This window comes from Hermetia illucens, chromosome 3 (assembly GCF_905115235.1).
Source record: "Hermetia illucens chromosome 3, iHerIll2.2.curated.20191125, whole genome shotgun sequence".
NCBI lineage: Eukaryota > Metazoa > Arthropoda > Insecta > Diptera > Stratiomyidae > Hermetia > Hermetia illucens.
In genome coordinates this window covers 16,658,506-16,680,317 of record NC_051851.1, presented here as the reverse complement: position 1 = coordinate 16,680,317, position 21,812 = coordinate 16,658,506, and the positions used below count along the sequence as shown (strand labels likewise).

General features: G+C 47.2%; 1 protein-coding gene across 1 annotated transcript; it reads right to left on the bottom strand.

Annotated features, from left to right (window-relative positions):
- Positions 1-18,110: 18,110 nt before the first annotated feature.
- LOC119650875 (probable cytochrome P450 9f2) lies at positions 18,111-19,631 on the bottom strand. Its single transcript, XM_038054041.1, has 3 exons — positions 19,133-19,631; positions 18,357-19,074; positions 18,111-18,277 (listed from the first exon to the last, which is right to left on the bottom strand). The coding sequence occupies exons 1-3, from the start codon at positions 19,595-19,597 to the stop codon at positions 18,111-18,113; spliced, it is 1,350 nt and encodes a 449-aa protein (XP_037909969.1). The 5' UTR covers positions 19,598-19,631.
- Between the last annotated feature and the right edge of the window lie 2,181 nt (positions 19,632-21,812).

Here is a 21,812-nt window from a genome sequence, read left to right as displayed (position 1 = left end):
ACCAAAATATAAGGGCCATGATAAGAGGCATCCGTTTGACGTACGGCAAGGCCCAGGATGAACGAGTAGGGAAGTCGCCGATTGGAAAAGTGAACCAGGCAACTCAAGTAACGCCGGTTCAAAACACAAAAGGGGAGAAACCGGGGAAGAGGCTGCGCGAGAAGCTGAATGACTCAACAGGCCAGCAAACCCCGAAAAGAAAAAAAGACTCAACTCCCAAAAAGGCGGAGTTCATGAAAAGTACGTCTGAAGCTACCAGGGAAAGTACTGCAGTGGCTACCTCGAGAAAAGGGATCGAACCTTCAAAGGCGGATGCGGAAGCTTGGAGGAAGGTAGAACCGCGGAAAAAAAGTTATCGGAGGAAGATTAGACCGGAGGTGATTTTCATTTCCAAACGGGGCGAAGGGTCATACGCCGACATTCTCAGGAAAGTGAAGGCAGACCCCGAACTCACCAATTTGGGAGACAACGTCAGCCGCATTAGACGGTCCCAGAAGGCAGATCTTATGTTGGAACTTAAGAAATCCAAGGATGTAACCGCAGACAAATTCTTGAGCCAAATCGGGAAGACTTTAGGACAGGAAGCCGACATAAGAGCTAGCAGGCCGGAGATCACTTATAATCTGCCAAGATATAGATGAAATCACGACGAAGGAGGAGGTTCGCGAAGCGTTGGAGAAACAGTTCGATCTTGCCGGACTACAAGAGTCAGCGGTGAAAACGCTAAGGAAAGCCTATGGGGGAACACAAACTGCCATCATCAGCCTACCAGTGGAGAACGCACTCAAACTGTTAGCAGAGTGAGAATAGGCTGGGTAATCTGTCGCCTTAGGGAACAGGTGGCGTTAAAACGGTGCTTTAGATGCCTTGGCTTTGGTCACATTGCGAAGTCATGCACTAACCCAAATGATAGGTCAAAGCAATGCAGGAGATGCGGAGTGGAAGGCCACATCAGCAAGGACTGCGGAGCTGACCCAAATTGTCTACTGTGCAAAGGAAAGGAGGGTGTGGACCATCGGCACATTGCAGGCAGCAGCAGATGCCCGGAATACAGGAGAGCCCTTAGCACAAATCGCAGATGAGGTTAATACAAATCAACCTCAACCACTGCGAGGCGGCGCAGGATCTACTCGCGCAAACCATCCGCGAGAAAAACGTCGATGTGGCCATACTAAGTGAACCATACCGAAACCGCGGTGGTAGCGTTTGGATTAAAGACCAAACGGGCCAAGCAGCGCTGTGGACTTGTGGAGAACAAGCCTTCCAGGAAATAATGGAGCACCCGGAGGAGGGCTTCATCAGAGCGAAGGTGAAGGGCATCCACATCTACAGCTGCTATGCTCCACCCAGCGCTACACTCGTCGAGTATGAGCGGATGCTTGCTGCTCTTGTTTTGGATGCAAGAGGACGTTGGCCGATCATAATAGGAGACGATTTCAATGCATGGGCTCTTGAATGGGGCAGCCGGATAACTAATGTGAGGGGACGTGTTCTCCTCGAAGCATTCGCGGAGCTGGACGTGGTACTGGCGAATGTTGGGTCTTCGTACACTTTCCGGGGAAGGGGCCTGGGGTCTATAGTGGACCTGACATACGTGAGTGCCACTTTAGCCAGTAGAATCGCTTGGCATGTCAGTGAGGACTATACTCACAGCGACCACCAGGCAATCTGCATAGAGATCAAGGGCGGATCGAGCTCGAAAAAGAGTTTTCGCGAAATGCCGGGTGGTATGCTTGGCTGGACAGTGAAAGTGTTCGAGGGGGACACGTTTTCCGCGGTGCTCAAATCCGACATATCCCTGAATGGTACGGCTGGAGAGAAAGCCACCCAGATCACTCGATGGGTGACGGAAGCATGCGATGCTACTATGCCCAGAAGGCGATTGCTCCCCAGTAGGCAACCCAACTACTGGTGGAACAATGAAATCGCAAGTTTGCGAGCCGCATGTTTTCGGGCAAAGAGGCTTTGCCAGAGGCTCAGGGGAAAACCCGGTGGCGACGGTCGAGAGGAGGCACACAAGCAATTGCGTGGCCGCCTAAAGGAAGCCATTCGGAGGAGCAAAAAGAACTGCTTCAAACAGCTGTGCGACCATGCCGACATAAACCCTTGGGGCGAGGCTTACAGAGTGGTGATGAAAAGGCTGCGGAAATCACCCCAGGTGACCTGTCCGCGCCTCCTGAAACAGATTGTTACCACTCTGTTCCCTCACCACGAAAATAGGGGAAGGCAAGTTTTTGTCCAGCCAAATGACGGCATAATACCGCCTGTAACTGTGGAGGAGCTGCGGGAAATATGTGGTAGGTTCGGTGATAACAAGGCCCCAGGTTTGGATGGCATCCCCAACCGAGCTTTGAAACTGGCAGTGAAAACTAGGCCCGACCTTTTCGCTAACACCTTCGAGGCGTACCTAAAAGAAGGAATATTCCCTGCCCAGTGGCAAAAGCAAAAGTTGGTATTGCTTCCGAAGCCTGGCAAGCAACCTGGAAACCCAGCGGCGTATCGTCCTATCTGCCTGTTGGATACAATGGGGAAGATGATGGAGAGAGTCATCTACAACAGACTCCTGCCCATCGTCGAAGCCAGCAATGGTTTGTCGGAACGCCAGTTTGGTTTCCGACGCGCCCACTCTACGGTGGACGCAATTGGCATGGTGGTAAACCTGGCAAAAGGTGCACTGATTTCTGGGGGCTGCTGTGCCGTGGTGGCGTTGGATGTCAAAAACGCATTCAACTCGGCCAACTGGAATAGAATTAAACGGGCGTTGGCTGACATAGGTGTCCCCGGATACTTAGCGAATTTGGTGGAAAACTACCTCTCAGAGAGGACTTTCTGGTACGGGACGGATGAGGGCCCCAAAGAGTACATTGTCACAGCCGGGGTACCACAGGGATCGGTACTTGGTCCCCTGTTGTGGAATATCATGTATAATGGGGTGCTTGCTCTTCCCGTCCCAGAGGGGACTACGATTGTCGGCTTTGCTGATGACCTAGCTGTGGTTGTTGCAGCAAAACACCCAAAAGATGTGGAGGTTTACGCAACGGAAACAGTGAGAGCGGTAAAGTCCTGGCTAGAAAAGGCCGGGCTGACCTTGGCGGACGCGAAAACGGAAGCGGTCTTGATAACGAAACGCAGGAAAAATAATACTGTAAAAGTGGAGGTCGGTGGACATACGGTCGTATCAAAGCCGGCTATCAAATACCTGGGGGTAATAATTGATACCAAATTGAGTTTTAGGGAGCACCTAGAGTATGCATGCCAAAAGGCAGCCAGTGCCACCATGGCACTTGCAAAAATGTTGCCAAATATTGGTGGGTCGAAACATTGCCGGAGGTTGGTGCTAGCCGGAGTGGTGCGCTCCATCCTGCTCTACTCGTCGCCTGTGTGGGCAGAGGCACTTGCAAACTCTCAGAGACGGAAGCAGGTGAACTCGGTTTACCGGCGGATGGCTTTGAGGGTTTGCAGTGCTTTTAGAACCACATCAGATGAGGCAGTATTGGTGGTGGCAGGCATGATCCCGGTTGACATTCTGGCCAAAGAAATGAGTGTCCTGTACAATGCAAGCCATATGGAGGGGCATGCACAGCGTAGAAATGCGGCAAGGTCAGAGGCGCTTGATCTCTGGCAACGCAGATGGGATGAGTCTGCGAAAGGTCGGTGGACGCACAGGCTCATTCCCAACATTAGGGTGTGGCTTGAGCGAAAACATGGGGAGACCGATGGCATACCGGAGGATCCAGAGCATGTGATGTTTCACTGCCCACGATTTGCGATGGAGAGAAGGAGCTTAAACCAGGTGCTGGGCAGGAGCGGGACCCCGGAGAGCTTGGTTACTGAGATGCTGGAGTCCGAGGAGAAGTGGCTTGCGGTTGGCTCCGCAATCATCCAAATGCAGGAGGAGTTGCTGAAGGAACAAAGAAGGAGGAAAGCTGCAAATAGGAGAAGGATGAGTGCCTAAGAGCAAACCTATCCCCCCCAAAGTAATACCTCAATGGTGGTCCCGCGGGGCTGGGGCTGGAGAGACCGGAGGTGGTTTTTAGTGGATGTGAATTCCACACGCGCCCGCTGTAGTTCCGCCGTTCGGGCGGCGGCGCTGCGGCGGACGTATCTTTCTAAGATTTTCCACCTCCGTGTACGCACAAAAAAAAAAAAGTATCTCAAGCAAGCCTATAACCGTCAGGAACTTTAGTATATTCCCTACTTCCAGATCTTCCAACTTTGTATCTGGTATGTATGGCGCAAGTGTCGGACACTGTCCCAGGACGTGTATAGAGGTTTCCTCACACTCTGCACAAAACCTGAAGATAGTGTCCGCAGAGATATCTCTAGCTTCCTTAGAATGATAGTTTAGCCGACAGTGACCAGTAAGAATTCCCACTATGATTCGGAGGTTCTTTTTGATGAGGTTTAAGCAATCCTTTGTGCTGGTGTTGGGCTCGTATCCCCCCAAAAACCCCCTTCAACCGTTTCTTTTCATTTCTTAATGTCATAGCCATGAAACCGTTTCTGATTCTATAGAAGGGCTCTGGTCCATGTAAAGGCATTCTTGCTCCTTTCTTGGCTAGTTCGTCCACTGCCTCGTTGCCTTTCAACCTAGCATGACCTGGAACCCAGAGTATCCAGACCTTGTTGGACAAGCCAAGTGTATTTAGTCTCTCAAGGCATTCCCATACCAGTTTAGAGTTCACCTGGTTGGACCTAAGCGCCTTGATCGCTGCTTGGCAATCGGTAAGAAAAGCAATGTTCTGCTCCCTATAGTTCCTTTGCAGATTAAAGGAGGCACATTTGTCTATGGCGAATATTTCCTCCCGGAATATGCTAGTGTACCTACCCATTGGCTCTAAGTACATTTTCCTTGGACAAATGACACCGGCACTAGCTCCCTCTGCTGTGAGGGATCCGTCAGTGTACCAAGCGATCAGTTGTTGGTTTAAGCCGTATGCCGCAGCCAGACTCTCCCAGTTTGCCTTGTTACTCCAACGTGTTTCAAACTTCTTATCGGTTTTGGCAGCTCCCCGCCTCACTGATACTCCCGGCCATCCTGAATATTGCCCTCCTTGCCTGCATCTTTTTTTTTCCGATAGAAGGTGGAAAGCTTCAAAAGCTACCGCAGGCGCCTGCCACACGGTTATGTGGGACTCTTACCCACTAAAACCATCTCCTTCTCCTTCCACTCTCCCCGCGGGACTCCCATTTGGTATTACGTCGCGGGGCTGGATCAGAATTTATTCTGCGCTCATGTCAACATTCGTGTTCCTCTCCCGTTCATTCTTTCGGATGACTTCCTCCTGCCTAAGCTTCTTTCCGATGGCTGTAATCACTTTTCAACTTCGGTCCATATCCCCTTGGCTTTCACCATAAGCTCCATGATATTTTCGGGTGTAAAGTGCTCCCCGATTGAAGCTTCTAATGAAGCCCTTTGGGTTTCGAATCTGGGGCAGTGAAAAAAGACGTATTCTACGTCCTGTGGAATGTTTGCACACTGTGGGCAATATGGCGAATCATCACGCCCAAATCGATACAGATATGCTCGATAGCCTCCGTGTCCACTCAAGAATTGAGTTAGGTCGAAACCCACTTCGGCGTGAGGTCGCTCGATCCATTTCCGGATATCCCATATGATTTTGTGAGTCCAACGGCCTTTTTCTGACTCGTCCCACTTCTCTTGCCATTCCGCGACAGTTTCAGTTCGTGCGAACTGTCGCCGACGGGCAGGAGATTCTCCGGTGAGGTACGTTCGATCGTAAAGTCGTTGTATTTCTTTCGCCAGAATCTCAATCGGGATCATTCCTGTTATTACGCAAGCTGCTTCATTGGAAATTGTTCTGTAAGCGCAACATGTTCGGAGTACACTTATGCGATATGCAGCTCCAATCTTTTTCTTATTTATTATATTTGGGGCTGCATACAGTAGGATCGAACTGACCACCCTTGAAATAAGGAGTCGATGGCTCGGCCTTGGGCCACCTATATTTGGTAGCATTCTCGCAACCAGCGCTCCGATGTTATATGCCTTGGTTGCTGCACCCTCCACATGCAATCTAAAATTCAACCTCTGGTCAATCATTACACCTAAGTACTTAAGTGCAGGCTTGGAATAAATTGTTTGCGTTCCAACTTTGATCTTCATGGAAGCGCACTTTCTCCGCTCTGCGAGCTGTAGACCAGCATTCTCTAACCAGAATTTAATCTCATAGACTGCTTTAATCTCATCGGCTTCCTCGAGAAGGCGTGCAACAACCGTTACACCAATATCGACGCCACACCAGCGGAGGCCACACCAGTAGGAAGGTCTAGGGTCAGTACCCCGTTATACATAATAATCCACAAGAGTGGCCCTAAGACAGACCCTTGTGGAACTCCGCATGTCGTTTGGTAGGATTTCATTCCTTCATCTGATTCGCAGCACAGAATCCTATCGATTAGGAAGTCGGCAACAATACGCAACAGGTACTTCGCCACGCCTAAGTTAATTAGGGACTCAAGTATCTTGCTCCTTCTAGCGGAATTGAAGGCATTCTTCACATCAAATGTAATCACTGCACAACATTTCCCCTCGTCAAGTGCGGTCTTAGCTGTGTTAGCTACTAGGACAAGTGCATCCGTTGTAGACCTCCCCTTTCGAAAACCGAACTGATCTTCGGAGAAACCGCCATCCTTTTCGGCAATTCGAATTAATCTGCTATAGATTACTCGTTCGAATAGTTTGCCAGTATTATTTAGAAGGCATATCGGCCTGTAGGACGAAGCTTCACCCAAAGGTTTGTTTGGCTTGGGGACTAGAATTAATTTCTGCTTCTTCCATTGTGTAGGAAATACTCCTTCTTTAAGGCATGTGGTGAACGCCTCGGCAAACATATTTGGAGCTATTTTGACTGCTGCCTTCAGAGCTTTATTGGGGATGCTATCCAAGCCAGGTGCTTTATTTCCCACAATTTTATCGCAGCTTCGAGGACCTCCTTTTCGCTTACCATGGGAACTTCGGCGGTGTCTATATCGACAGTGGGAAGTTTAGCGGTACTCACATTCTGTGGGAAAAGATCCGTTACTATTTCATCAAGCAGAGTAGGGGAAGAGATCGGTAGGGGGCGTTTGCCTTTAACTTTCGATATTACGGTTTTATAGGCGCCACCCCAGGGGTTCGTGTCAGCTCCATTACACAGTCGCTTAAAGTGTTCGCTTTTACTTTTCATGATGGCCACATGTAGTTCCTTCCGAGCGTTTTTATATTCTTCATGTAATTGCTCGTGTCCAGATTGGTTTCTATTTCGCTGACTACGCCTTCTGGCCTTGAGGCAGGCCTTGCGGCATTCTCCGATTTCAGAATTCCACCAAAAGTTCGGAACTCGCTTCTGTGATACAACATACCTTGGCATGGATGCGTCACATGCTCCTCGCAACTTCTCGCCAATCTGCAAAGCTGTATTTTGCTGCAGAACCTCTCCGAAAATCTCCTCGTCAAACCTATTAGCTGCCCACCTTTCAGCTCTCGTCCGAGACCATTTCATTCGTTTACCATGTCTGATTTAAAAAATGATGGCCTGGTGTCACTGACATACCACTGCGGATCCTTAGCTAAAACATTGCTTACAAAAGTGACATCTATCACGGACCCCATTTCTCTCTTACGGAAAGTGTTCACGCATCCAGTGTTAGCCACTACAAGATTCAGACGAGAAAGAGCTTCGAGTAATATTTGTCCTCTTGCGTTCGTTTCTCGGCTGCCCCATTCTTCAGCCCATGCGTTGAAATCTCCAGCCACTATCTTATGACTATGGTTTTGTGCGTCTGTTGCTAGCCTCTCTACCAAAGAATGGAACTCCTCTGTCGTAAGGCTTGGAGCCGCATAACAGCTGTAAATAGATATTCCGCCTATTTTTGCTATAGTGAAGCCATTCACGAGGATCTTCGTGGTTCCTTCTATGGCCCGATTGTCTGCATCTGTATGTGCAGATGGAGAGGGATTACTGCCAGAAGGACCTCCAAGGATGCCGTTGGGCATGTTCTCATTGCCCCATTGATATACACGCAAACTAGTCTTTAGAGTTTGTATAATTCCCTGGCTTGTGTGCTGAGTTCGGTTCTTTCTAGATTACCGCTCCATAGGTAATTATTAGCCTTACTATTGCAGTGCATATCGAAAGTAGTATCTTCGGGCTGCAACCCCATTTTTTCCTGTTATGGACGTACAAGTCATCAGAGCCCTCGTGGCTTTCCAACAGGTGCTTCCGACATGTGTCTTCCAGAGTAATTTTTGGTCTAGCGTGATTCCCAATTATTTGATCTCTGTTTCTCGTTTCACCTACATCTCATGTAACCTTATGGCTTTCAGGTGATGAAGCTTACGTCTCCTAGTGAGTGGTACTATTGTGGTTCTGGCTGGATTGATCCGCAGTCCCACCCTCCTGCATCAGACACTGGTAATCCAATTTGGATTCTATCACATAGGGTATCTTCATATTTGCCCCTACAGATTAAAACAATGTCGTCCGGGTAACCATGGACCTGTATTCCAGTATTTGTTAGCACGTCCAGGAGTTCGTACACTACCATACTCCACCTAAGCGGCGATAGTACCCCGCCCTTTGGAAAACCTTGAATAGTGTTCATCACAATAGAATTTGTACCTGTCGGTACTTCTATTTGCCTTCTTTCTAACATTTTCCCCATCCAGAACGCCAGGGTGTTCCCCACTCCCTTGCGGCTTAGGGAATCTATTATCTCTGTGTGCGATGTGTTGAGGAATGCTCCTTCGATATCCAAAAACCCAGAGAGCGCTATTTCTTTTGTTTCTATGGCATCCCTTAGTATATCCGCAAGCTGATGCAGAGCAGTTTCATTTGACCGTCCTGCCCGATAAGCATGTTGACACTTATGTAGGGAGTTACGCTTTAGAATGTTAGTTCTGATATATTTGTCTAAGACCTTCTCCACCGTTATGAGTAGGAGCGATGTTAGGCAAATTGGTCTGAAAGATTTAGGGTGAAAAGGATCCTTTTTACCCGCTTTCCCAATAAACACCACTTTTGCCCGTCTCCATGCCCTTGGTATATATCTCAGTGCTATGCTCCCTCTTACCACCCTCAGAAGGGACTCTAAGATGATTCGTAACCCTTTCTGGATTAGTGCTGGGAAAATGTCATCTACTCCGGGTGATTTTAGTGGTTTAAAAGTTCCCACTGCCCACCTTAGCCTAACTTCTGGGCATACCTCTTTTGCTAGTTTCCAGTTGTCCTTTCTTCTCCTTTTATTCATTGTTGGGATGTCAGGCAGAATGTTGTTGCCTGCCACCATAGGGTAGGACCCCGGGAAATGAGTTCTGAGAGGCAGGTGTACCCTGTCCTCCTTATTCTCGGTAAATATTCCATCTTCCTTCTTAACACAGACAGAGGATATTGCCCGTCTTTGGCTACAGCTTTGTAAAGCCTAGTTGCTTCTGTGATCTGTTCGATCCCTTCACAGAATTCCCTGAAGCTATTCCGTTTTGCTTCCCTGATCGTGTTGCTATACGCAGTCAGTGTATTTTTATACCTTAATCTGGCCTGGTTCCTGTTCCACAATAGTACAACCTTTGATGACTTAACTGTCTTAGCCGGCAGCTGGCCTCATAAACGGCAATGACGACTGTGTTGAGGTTTTCTACCACTGTTTCTGGTTCCAGTTCGCTCCTGATGTCAGCACCCCCTTGAAGGTGGGCAATGTTGTAGCTGAAGTGCGTTGCATAGGATTCCCAATCCGTTGTCCTGGTATTCCTTATTATTCTTTTTATTTTGGAGTTACCCTCGATGTCGAATCTGATTATTCTGTGATCAGACATAGAAGGCTCCTCCGACACTCTTCAATTCCTGACCATCCCGTTCATTAGAGTATTTCCTAGGGTTATGTCTAGTACCTCCTGTCTAGTGCTAGTCACAGACGTTCGAGTGTTCCATAAGTTATATATTTCTAACTTATTGCTAAGAAAAAATTCAAGAAGTACTCACCTCTTCGATTGGTATTGCTGCTTCCCCAGACTTCGTGATGGGTGTTTGCATCACAGCCGAGGAGAAGTGATAACGCCCTCTTCTCACAGTACTTCACCAGTTTCGCGAGTAGTTCCGATGGAACCCGGATTTCGTCTCCTGGGAAGTATCCCGATGCCACGACTGCCTCTCGAGTGTTCCTCCCGGCTTTCAATGAGACTTGAATAGCCACGAAGTCCCCAATCAGGAACTCTGAAAGCTCTTGGTTTTTCGCAAGAGCGGTCCCAAATTACCTGCAGACCGCGAATCTGCCCCCGGTACACCCAAAGTTCTCCTTGGAACTTGCTCTTGCAATTACCGCAGATGCAGCTTTCGCATGATGGAGGTTTATCTGGGCTATCCTAGTGCTGGCCATTGGCTCCGTTATTGTTTGGAGCTCTTCTCCACTGTCGGAGTATCGCCCTCCTCCTCCGACATGGCGCTTTCCTGCGCGTCGCTGTCCCCCTTGAGCCCAAAAATTCTAGGCCTAGGTCGTCCATCTTCTGCTCTTTACTGGGCAGCGGGTCTACTTCCCTGGTTGATTTAGTCCTTTCCACCTTAATGGCTTTCGAGACTTCTTCGAGCACCTCGGTATGCTTTTTACCCGGTGTCTCCTCCGAAGTTTCTTTCCTCGGCGTTTCTTTGTGCACATGCATGGGTATGTTGCCAATCGATAGTTAGGGATTAGGATAGGGATATGGCAACTACGACGTTTGGTTGCCTCCGGGGATCGGTCATCTACCCCAATCGGGAGGGATTCACCCTTTCCCTCTACCTTGGTTCTGAAGACTCTCCATAATCGCATATGGAGATCCTCATTCTGAGCGATTAGGAGGCCCATCAGATCTTCCGCCTCTATTGTCGCTACTTTTGGGAGTAAAATTACCACCATGTGTGCTCCTGGTATATCATTCCCAGCACATTTTGACAGTTCTGTCCCTTCCCAGCCTGGCAATTTAGGAACAGTCCACTGGTATAAGACCTGATCGAAAGCGTATCCCGGTGAACACAAGTTTCGAAGGCCATCCCTTGCACATCTGCCTGACGACAAGGTCTTCGATAATTTCCTGCTCCTGACGAGTGAGTATTTGCTCGGAAAACATTTTAGGTAGTATGGCCAGGTGAATACCGATATTGTTAGTATTAAAAATATAGCGAAAAGGAGCGAAATTCGTCTTCACTGTCACGGCAGGAGTATCCCAGATTTTCTCTTGTGGAGTGATCTCCACACCATGCCCAAGGAAGCTATGATAATCGGTTTCGTCAAAGTTTTGGCTGTGAGAAACGACCAGAGGATATTGAAGTGTGCCCTAATGAAGCCAACATTTCCATAAAAAACGTACCTGGAATGGATTAAGCTTCACCTAGCAGAATAAAAGGCGGGCGCCGTCTTGATTATCAACCAAAAAAGAAGAAACACGATTACTATTCGAGTTGATAGCCAAACCATCACTTTAAGGACGGTTATCAAGTACCAGAGGTGATGATTGAGACTAATTTCGAGGCATTCCTGAATTATGCTTGCGAGAAAGCAGCGAATGCCAGTCTATCGATTGCACGGATAATGCTTAACACTGGAGGCCCAAGCTACAACCAGAGATTGCTTGTAGTCGAAGTAGTTTGCTCTTCACTATTTTAGGCTCAGGAGTCTTCAGCGATCCTTAATGAGTCGTTTACCATACAGGAAGTAGCATCCCCGAGATGCCGAGGAAATAGTTCTGAGCCCTTAGCTGTCATTATATCTGCTAGGAGGTATCGTCGAGAAAGTTTCGCGGGGTATAGCAAACTGCTAATGACCGATACACGCGGGAACAGAGTGCGAGCTCAGAGCCGTTGACAACTCTTTGCCGACTTCGATGGAGTAGTATGAGCCTAACCCTGCCAAGGTGATAGTTGCGGCATACATCAGGAGTCCCTGGTTGGGTAAAGTGTACATTGAAGCCTCGAGAGAGCGCTGATTCGCACGTGAGATCTAGGATCAGCTAAGCCTCAGGGAACTCAGGTAGGGGCTTTGTTCTCGACGATACATCCGTTACTGACTATTTCGCTTCCTTACGCACAATGCGCTGGTAAAACTTTTATGAAGACAAAAAATTATAAAATTGAGGAGGTCGGAATGGAGGAATAGGAAAATACGGCACCGGATGCAGCGCACAGCAAAGGAGGCAGAAAGGGCTGAAATACCCAACGAGATATCGGGATACCCACAATAAAAACCTCGGTCCAGCAACCCCAGTAATCTCGATCCGGAAGCCCCAGTAATCCACCCAGGCAGCGCCGACAGAAAAGCCTCTGCCTAAAGTTAAAGTCCACTCGAATAATGGAGCACTAAAGAAAAGTTGGGGGTACGAAGGTTGACTAGATCGCCAGCTCTGCTTATTATGTTAACGGAAAATTCGGGGGGGGGGGGGGGCACGGAGGGACGGATCATGTTTGCCAGACCACTTGAATGGGTTCACGCCTCACACAAACTCGAGAGAGAAACGAATTCTGGAAACATTCCAGATTCCATTCTAGACACCAAAGTGGAGGCTGAGGAGAAGAATATCCGACGTAACTTTGCATCGGAAGTACTGGTGGCGTTAATGGAAGGGTGGGAAATTCTGGAAGACTTCTCGGCAAGCGACCATATATTGCGTCCAATTGACACAACCTCTCGATGTGCCCTAGCTTGGAGCTCGTCATGCGCGTAGAATGTCGGGTAGCGAAGTCGAATGTCAGAAGATTTATTGAAGCTCTTAGAGCAGGTGGAGCCGTGCTGGCGGACGCTCCTGCGGGTGGTGACCCTGTAGCTGACACTGTCGTACATTCAGTTATGAACATGAAAACATCATCAAAGCGTGGCAAATCTTCCATGCATTGGTGGACGGTGGAATTCGCCGAGCTCCGGAAGAAGTGTCACAGATGCAACATCTAAACGACCTAAGGTGGCATATAGCCCAACGACAGAGTGCAAATCAACCAGAAGGAGACCCCGCAGTGCGATAAACAGAAGCCAACTTCGCTGCTGACAGGACTTAACCGACGAGGAAAACGGGGACTCGGTTATAAACCGTTCAATATGCTACTGAATTGAAAGCATATTGAGATTGTCTATTTCCTCACGCAGCTCTTAAGTGAGCACGGAAGTTTTTAGTCTTACCTGCACAAAATTGGGAAGGAATAATCTTCTGACTGTGGGTTTCCAATGGGGTTTTGGACAATGTCGATGCCGCCTTCTTTTAAGGATGTTGTTAGGAGTTTAGTTAGCAACTTTATTTAAACACTGACGAGCACTCTCTAGTTAACATTGTCGGGGAGATGCTTAGGAGTGCTGACTGGTAGTGCCATGCTGGACAGTACGTTCGGGTTCCGTTTGTTTCAAAGAAGATAGAACTTGACCGGTGGGGGCCGGATGGCATCGGTTTCCTTGAACTAACAGTTCCCTTCCTCCTCTTCCCTCCTGTTCGTAACAGGAATGCTCTGGTTTGACGGTTGGTGGTTCGTGGTGTACTGTTGCGGTTGTCCAAAACTCTGAGCGTAAACGCATTCACCTACCCGATCCTTAGAAACACTATTTTAAGCAACATTGATGTTGTAGGAAGCTTTTGCCTGTGGGAGCAATCGGAGGATGCCTGTATGAGAGAAGAAAAGGGAGTCTACATGAAAACGATATACGACACCTAAATCTGGCAGAAATGGGGGAGAGAATCACTGGAGAAGATTCAGCATCGTGTTAAGCAATGGATTCAGCGACTACACGGGGAAATTAGGTACTCCCTGATATGATCTCTGTCAAAATACGATGGTTAGTAGAAGTATCTGTACCGATTCAGGTTGGGAGAAGCATAACCCCTGCGCACTCAGATCGTAGTAATTCATTGTACTGGACAGCAAGTCTAACGGAATTTTCCCCCTTTGTGATTCATCAGCACTAGAAATTTGATATTTGACATATTCACAGCCGGTAAAAAAAAAGATTTCATTCGGAAGACAGACTCCTGCTCGAGGGCTCTTTTCTGTTTTCGAACCATCGATCCAAAAGGCTTCAGTATATCCCAGCACGCATTCTACCCTCCACTTTTAAGAATGAGAAAGTTTGTCCTAGTTTTTCCACGTTTATGGATAAAAAAGTAGGAGAGCCCAACTTGGCCGTCTGATTCTGCATAGCGTTGAAATCTCTCTGTCGCCTTCCAGTTCTTAACCGTATGTCCTACTGGAAAATCATTAAGGGCGTTTAAGGAGCATCTTATATTCACGCTGCGATTTAATCAGTGTTCATTCTTACTGCTTTTGGAAGCCGGTTCTGAAGTCGTCTGGTTGATTATTGAATTTTGATTTTCTCGGTTTCACCAGGGAACCATTTTACTGTGTTTGCCTTGGGTAATACGACAAGCTAGAAATGTTTGATTATCCGTTTCCAATTGATCTTCCATCACCAAAGGAAAAAAAGCTGCATTTTGTTGCTGAGGAGCTCCTAGAACGTAACCCAATTCATTTTTCCAGGATTCTATGTTTTTCTGTTCATCTTCGATAGTCGGACTAAATTTCAAGTGACTGTGGTCTGACAACGAGATTTCATCTATCACTCGCCAGTCTGTAATCACCTCTAACATTTTAGAAGTGTAAATTCAGTTACTTTATTTCTCCTTAGCTGTACAGCCGTTGAGGCACTTTCACAGCTGAAGTGATGAAGCAATATCGTTTCTCTCCTGCATTCACAACTTTCATCATCATCATCATCAACGGCGCAACAACCGGTATCCAGTCTAGGCCTGCCTTAATAAGGAACTCCAGACATCCCGGTTTTGCGCCGAGGTCCACCAATTCGATATCCCTCAAAGCTGTCTGGCGTCCTGACCTACGCCATAGCTCCATCTTTGGCAGGGTCTGCCTCGTCTTCTTTTTCTACCATAGATATTGCCCTTATAGACTTTCCGGGTGGGATCATCCTCATCCATACGGATTAAGTGACCCGCCCACCGTAACCTATTGAGCCGGATTCTATCCACAACCGGACGGTCATGGTATCGCTCATAGATTTCGTCATTGTGTAGGCTTACAATTTTCCCAACAAATATGTTGACCGTTTTCACCACAACCTCCTAAGAGGTCATGACAACTTGACAACACTACGTTATCAAACCCCTTAAGTCTTCGGTTGGCCGGGAATGCAGAGAATGATAGAAATGGTACACAGAGGCAACTATGAGGAGATGACGACAGTTAGGTCCTGGGTACAAAATTATTTCAGCATGGTTGTTTCTAATATATTTGATATCAGGACACAGGCTCTCGGTCTTGACATTTTCTCATCGTTGAAGATCCTGCTATGTGGTAAAAAGCTGCCTTAAACTGAAGAGTCTGCTAGGTCCAGTGTAGATCTCGTTAGTTTTCCAAATTGTCTGAACCTTCTTCAAAAAGCTCCGCTTCTATGCGTTCGATTTCTGTGAATACTCCCATAACTAGTGGTGCCCATATCCTCACTTCCAAGAAACATCGCTTTCTTTCGTAGTACTTCCCATTGTATGTTGCTTCCCAGGTTAAAGCCGTCCAGCCTGCAGTTTCCTTCACATCACCCGCTTTTCTTTCTTTCTTCCGCTTTCCATGGTAGAGGTGGACAAGAAGATACTGACAAGTAAAATTTTACCTACAGTCTCCTCTCCTTTTGCCAAGCTATCTTCTTCCATCTTCTGAAAGTATTTGGTAATAGTACCACTGACAAACCAGTCGTAGTCGCGTTTCTCTCATTATGACTAGACAAATCTATTAATTCAGGCGGCCCACGGAAAAGGCTCTCCGTGGGACACAAGGCATCGCCAAAACAGGTGACGCATGAAAGAGATGAGGAGATGTACACTCCCTAATAGAAAAGCCAACTGCTGGGACAATTTTGAACTGGCCAACCTAGGATTAGCCTGACACCGGGCCAAACGAATGGCTCAGAGGGCGGTAAGTAGAATAGATCAGGTGCAAAAAGAGCATGCATATGAGGAAGCCCACGAAAATCGCAGGCAGGTTATTCAGCGAAGCAAAAAGGAACGATGTAAGGAAGCTGCGGGAGAATTGTGGTCGGACGACTTTGGAAATTACGCGCCTTATTCTATTATTAAAAATTATCCAGGGGCTATTCCCCCACCAAGAAAGAGGCCCGAACACGTCTTAGAAGTCTCAGAATGTGACGATAACTCCTGCAGTAATCACAGACAAGATTCAGAGGATCTACAGCAGAATACGCGACAACCAAGTTCTGGGTATGGACAGCGTACTGAACACATTACATTTGATGAAATCCAGCCTGGATATATTTGTGAGTAGTTCCAAGGGTGCATGCCCGAGGGGATATTTCCTGCATCATCAAGTGGGAGTAGCTGGTAGCTAAGTATGGTAGATGTTCAGATTAGGTATCCTTCCGCGGATCTATGTGTCTTTTGGATACTATGGGGAATAAGCGAGAGTAATTTACGTCCTTGAGCAGACGCAACAACCCGAGATGTTGAGGCTCGACCTATTGTCGAGTATAGGGTTGCTAGGGAGTCTTAGGTTGCCCCCGTATATCAGCTCCGCACGACTTGCAGTAAATTCGTCGCGATTAGCTGTCCGGAAGTCAAATCGGATGAGTGGCAGGATTTTAACGTCCTGCGTCATGTTTTCAGCATCCCAAGGGACTGCAGGTAATATGCTTTTATCCGGTGGCATTTGAAGCCGAAGAGTCTGCTTAACTTCGAGAAAAAGGGAGGAGTCGAACTGCATTGTCTGGTCGGTAATTATGATTGCCGGCATACTAAAGAGTAGAATACACTCTCAACATAGGGTCTCGGCACCAGACTGAGCAGAAATGTTTGGTAGACCACGGAACACGCCTACCTTTTTCCTCACATGGAGTTTTGCATTTCTGGCATGCGATGAATAGCCGGAAATATTTTGCAATGTCTATCCTATTCGTTTTCCGGCTGCCTGGGTGTGTTAGATAGTGAACGGCATGAAATACTCCCTTGAAGAAATCGGTCTTGTTCCGTTATCTGAAGTATCGCAGTATATACTAGATGACGAACCGAAGATAGAAAGCTACCTAAGTGCGTATTTGGAGTTCATCCTGAGGCTCTGAAGAACTGCGTCATCCTTTTCTGCCTCCACGGTTGTAAAATGAGGAGCTCATTTTTGAGTGTGTTGTCGTGCAGTTCCTTGATAGATGCTGCAGTCTCGGTTACAATGGTGGCTTGTGATAAGTGCCTGCCAATGACGGCACAGCTTCAAATTATTATAACGGTCCCTAATTATCGTTCAACTGATAGTGTAGTAGTGTAGGCGGCTTCGGAGATCTCTAAAAGACATACTAACTTTTTGGCGTTGGGTTGATTGTAAACCGACTCCGTGAAAATATCGTACAACTGTGTGGAATGCAGATAGTTGTCTTCAAATTTGGTCAGCGACATCTTGGGTAGCTTCAGTGTAAGGCTGGAAGTGTTGGCCACCGCGATGGTTTCACGGTTCACAAAGAAGCTTAGCTCGAAGCTGTAGTTGTTAAGTCCATGATGTATTTCGCTCATTTTGGTCTGAGCCTTCCGCCTCTATGGTGAAGAATATTCTGTAGTCTGATTAGCTTGGATTATCAATTTGGTCCCAAAGTTGTCAGTATTGTTGCTGGGTGTCCCTCAAACACTGCTCGCTGGTTTCCAGCCTAGATTGCAAAAATGGCCTAACCAGGTGTGTAAACTCGGAGGAGGAGCGGCAAGAACTCGACGCAGCTGACTATAATTGACAACCTGTTCGCTGAGCATCGCTGCGAGAGGTTTTCTCTACTGGGGTTTACCGAGATTGTCAAGAGACGCTCGTCGGTAACTGTGTATCTGAGGCGTTTTTGGAATTTTGGTGTATTTCGCGAGGAGTTTGTCTTCCCCTCTTTATCGCCATCCTTCGTACAGGACAAACGTAGTTGTAGCCATTATTAATGAAGGTAATCTTTGAGTTTGCCTCTAGAGTTTTATTTACTTAATAACAAGCAGGATTAGGACTTGTATCCCCAAAGTCTTTCTAAGTATTCTACTAACAAAGGACGTGTTACTTAATTTCTAAAGTAAAACCGCATTAATAGTTTCCGCGAAACTTCAGAACCTAAGATAATACCATAAATTAGCTTCTAGGTTTCAAATTCATCCAGGAACCCCCTTCGGGTAGAAGATGGAACTCTGATTTAGCAGCTTCCAAGGGGACACGAGTTTTTGGTGAAGCTTCAAATGTGAATTGCGACAGCAAATGGAAGAGGATTGCCTTACTCTCCATCAGAGCGAACCTGGAACCTGAAATAAGTTTACAAGAAGACGATATATAATATCTGGAACTTCATGGGATCATATACCGACAAAAGTAACTACTTACCAATGCAACCCCTTGGTCCAATTCCGAACGGTAGATATGTCAACGGTTTTATATTATTTCTGTTTTCATCGCTGAATCTTTCTGGTATGAATTTATCTGGTTCTGGGAAGTAGTCAGGATTGTGATGTAGTCCAACTATGGGAATAGATACAATGTCTCCCCTGTTAAGTTTAACCCCATCACCATCTTTATTTCTGAGAACGTAGGGTTTGCTACAGACACGATCAATCGCCATTGTCGGTGGCCACTTCCTTAGTGTTTCACTCATAACCATGTCCATGTATTTCATCTTTTGAAGGACATCATACGTTAAAGGATTATCACCGAGTTCCTCACGTACGTGGTCGATTTCTTCAATCAACTTCTTCTGGACGTCAGGATTTTCCATTACCTCGTGAGCGCAGAAGCACATTAAAATGGACGATGGTAGAAAACCAGCAATGAAGAACAGGAAACATTGTGATACCAAGTCGTCGTCTGTCCAATGACGACTGACCGCCTTTTGACCCACCTTCGCTTCTTCCACAGTTGCAAATCCCTCATTTGAGTCCATAGTGCCCAGATCAGCCACTTGCACGGTACCTTTCCGAGCCTCAAGAAGAAGATTAATCATGTCGGGCCGAAGGGTTCCTTTCGTGATTCTCTCCTCCATTGTATCCAAAACCAAACTGCTAAAAGTGTTTGCATAACTTTCGTCAAACAATCTTATTCTGAGCAACTGAAAATAAAGAGCTGTCACTCCTGTAAATGAAGCAATAATAAACAAAAAGATTCACCCTCATCAGTCGCGGAAAATTGGAAAACAGGAAAAATTTTAATGCGGTCAGTCCCGTGAAGTTAGTTGCTTTCCTAGACATGTTGTAGAAATGATTATCCTTTTCCGTTAGTGAATTTATTTCAACTCCAAATGCACAGATTGCAATCACATCATTAGTGAAACGTGTGAAGAAATCCATCAAATCCATTTCTATTGGCCCTTTTGAGTCTGCTTGAGTCCTCAAGTATTTACTGGCTTTGTGCCCGCATTCATTCACCATTTGGAACATCAAACGCATCTTACTCCCAGTAAACGCAGGACTCAAAGTAGCTCGCATATCTCTCCACTTCTGATCTTGCAAGAAAAACAGAGAATTCCCGAACAATGGTTCAGCCTGAGCATCGAGAATGGTTCGATGATTGACGAAGTAATCGAAGTCCTTGACCGCAATTTGTTTTATTAGGTCCCGATTGCATATCATCATGTTTGGATTACGTACATCAAAGAAACCGTAGTAGCTGTAAGAAAAGGAGAAGTAATTGTAAGTAGTTTTTAGTGATCCTTTAGGTTGCTGGACCTATCGAGCGGGAAGAGATACTTTTGTATCTGAATGGAGGAGGAAGAGAGGAGGTTAATAAATCATCATCAAGGGCCCAGTATCCGGTCTAGGCCTGCCTTACTGAGGAACTCCATACGCCAGGAGGTCCACCAACTCGAAATCCCTAAAAGCTATCTGTCGTCCTGACCTACGCCATCGCTCCATCTCAGGCAGGGTCTCTCTCGTTTTGTTTTTCTCATCTCTCATCATCCCCATCCATACTGATTAGTTGACCCGCCCACCGCAATCTGTTGAGCGGGATTTTATCCACAACCAGACGGTCGTGGTATCGCTCATAGATTTCGTCGTTATGTAGGCTACGGAATCGTTCATCCTCATGTAGGGGGCCAAAAATTCTTCTCTCGAACGCGACCAAGAGTTCGCAATTTTTTTGCTAAGAACCCAGGTCTTCGAGAAATACATGAAGACTGGCAAGATTCTAGTCCTATGCAATAGTTGGGTGGACTTGATAAGGTTAGTGCCTCTCGTATCACTTTCTCCAGGGAAAAGCATCCCCTTGTCTTAGACCGTTGTTGGTGTTGAATGGCCTCGAGAATGATCCTGCTACTTTTATCTGGTCTCGCACATTGTTCAGGGTCAGACTGTAAGGTCCCGGCTTGAGGGGGCCGGACTGAGCCTGGCGGAGGAAAAGACGGAGGTAATCCGCATTACAAATCGCCGGCAAAGAAATACGATCAGTCTGCAAGTTGGCAAAGCCGACCGTCAAATACTTTGGCATGACTCTCGATGCCAAGCTGAGTTTCAAAAGGCATATATCGTACGCCTGTGAAAAAGCTGCAAAGGCCACCACGGCCCTTGCCAGGATGATGCCGAACGGAGATGGGCCAAAACAGTGTAGCAGGCTGCTGATAACCAGGGTCGTGCGGTCCAAATTGTTGTACGCGTCGCCTGTGTGGGCGGAGGCTTTGAATATCTTACAGAACTAGAGGAAGATAAATTCTGCCTATCGTCTGATTGCACTGAGGGTATGCAGCGCATTTCGAACTAGTTCGGATGATGCGGTGTTCGTAATCATAGGGATGGTCCCTACTGACCTGTTACCGAGAGAGATGCGATGCCTGTATGAACGGAGGCAGGCGGGTCCATCAGGAACGGAATCGGATCACCGGTGAACGGCAAGAGAAGAATCACATAGACTCTGGCAATGACAGTGGGACGAGTCGTCGAAGAATCGATGGACGTACAAGCTTATTCCTGATATTAGGGGATGGCTTGACGAACGACACGGGGGGGTTAACTATCACCTCACGCAGTTTCTCACTGGACACCGTGGTTGCTACCAAACGTACCTGCATCGTATCGGTGTGAATGATTCCCCGAACTGTTACAGAGGACCCGGAGCATGTGTTGTTTGATTTCCCGAGATTCCGGGAGGAGAGAAGGAACCTGAGCGAGGCCCCGGGACTCGTCGTGAGCCCCCAATACTTAATCCAGGAAATGCTAAGGTCGGAGGCAAAGGTCATCCATACAATTGTGTGGATACAGACCCAGCTCCGAAGAGAATTACACGCAAGAAGAGCGCAAAGTGTCCGGATAGCTGAGTGGTTAGAGCACAAAGCTGTCGTGCGGAAGGTCGCGGTTCAAATCTCGCTGGTGACAGTGGAATTTGCATCGTGATTTGACGTCGGATACCAGTCGACTCAGCTGTGAATGAGTTCCTGCGTCAAATCAGGGTAATAATCTCGGGCGAGCGCAATGCTGACCACATTGCCTCCTACAGTATACTGTAGTGTACCGTTACGGTCTTGACTGAAGTGCTCTAACACACTTCAAGGCCTAGATCCAATATGGATTGTTGCGCCAACGATTATTATATTAAGAGCGCAAAGAAATGGAGAGACTGTACCCTAAGGACAGAATGGACCTGGTGAAGGAAGCAAAGAAGCGGAAGACTACAGAGTTGGAACATGAAGGCCTACGGAAGGCAAGCCCGCCCCGCGAAGTAATGCCTAAATGGTGGTCCCGTGGGGTAAGGGCAGTAGAGAGGTGGGGGTGCTTTTTTAGTGGGTGCGAATCCCACACTATATCCATGCCAGCTTTGACGTTCACACGACAGAGCTGAAATGGATGTGTCTTTGTA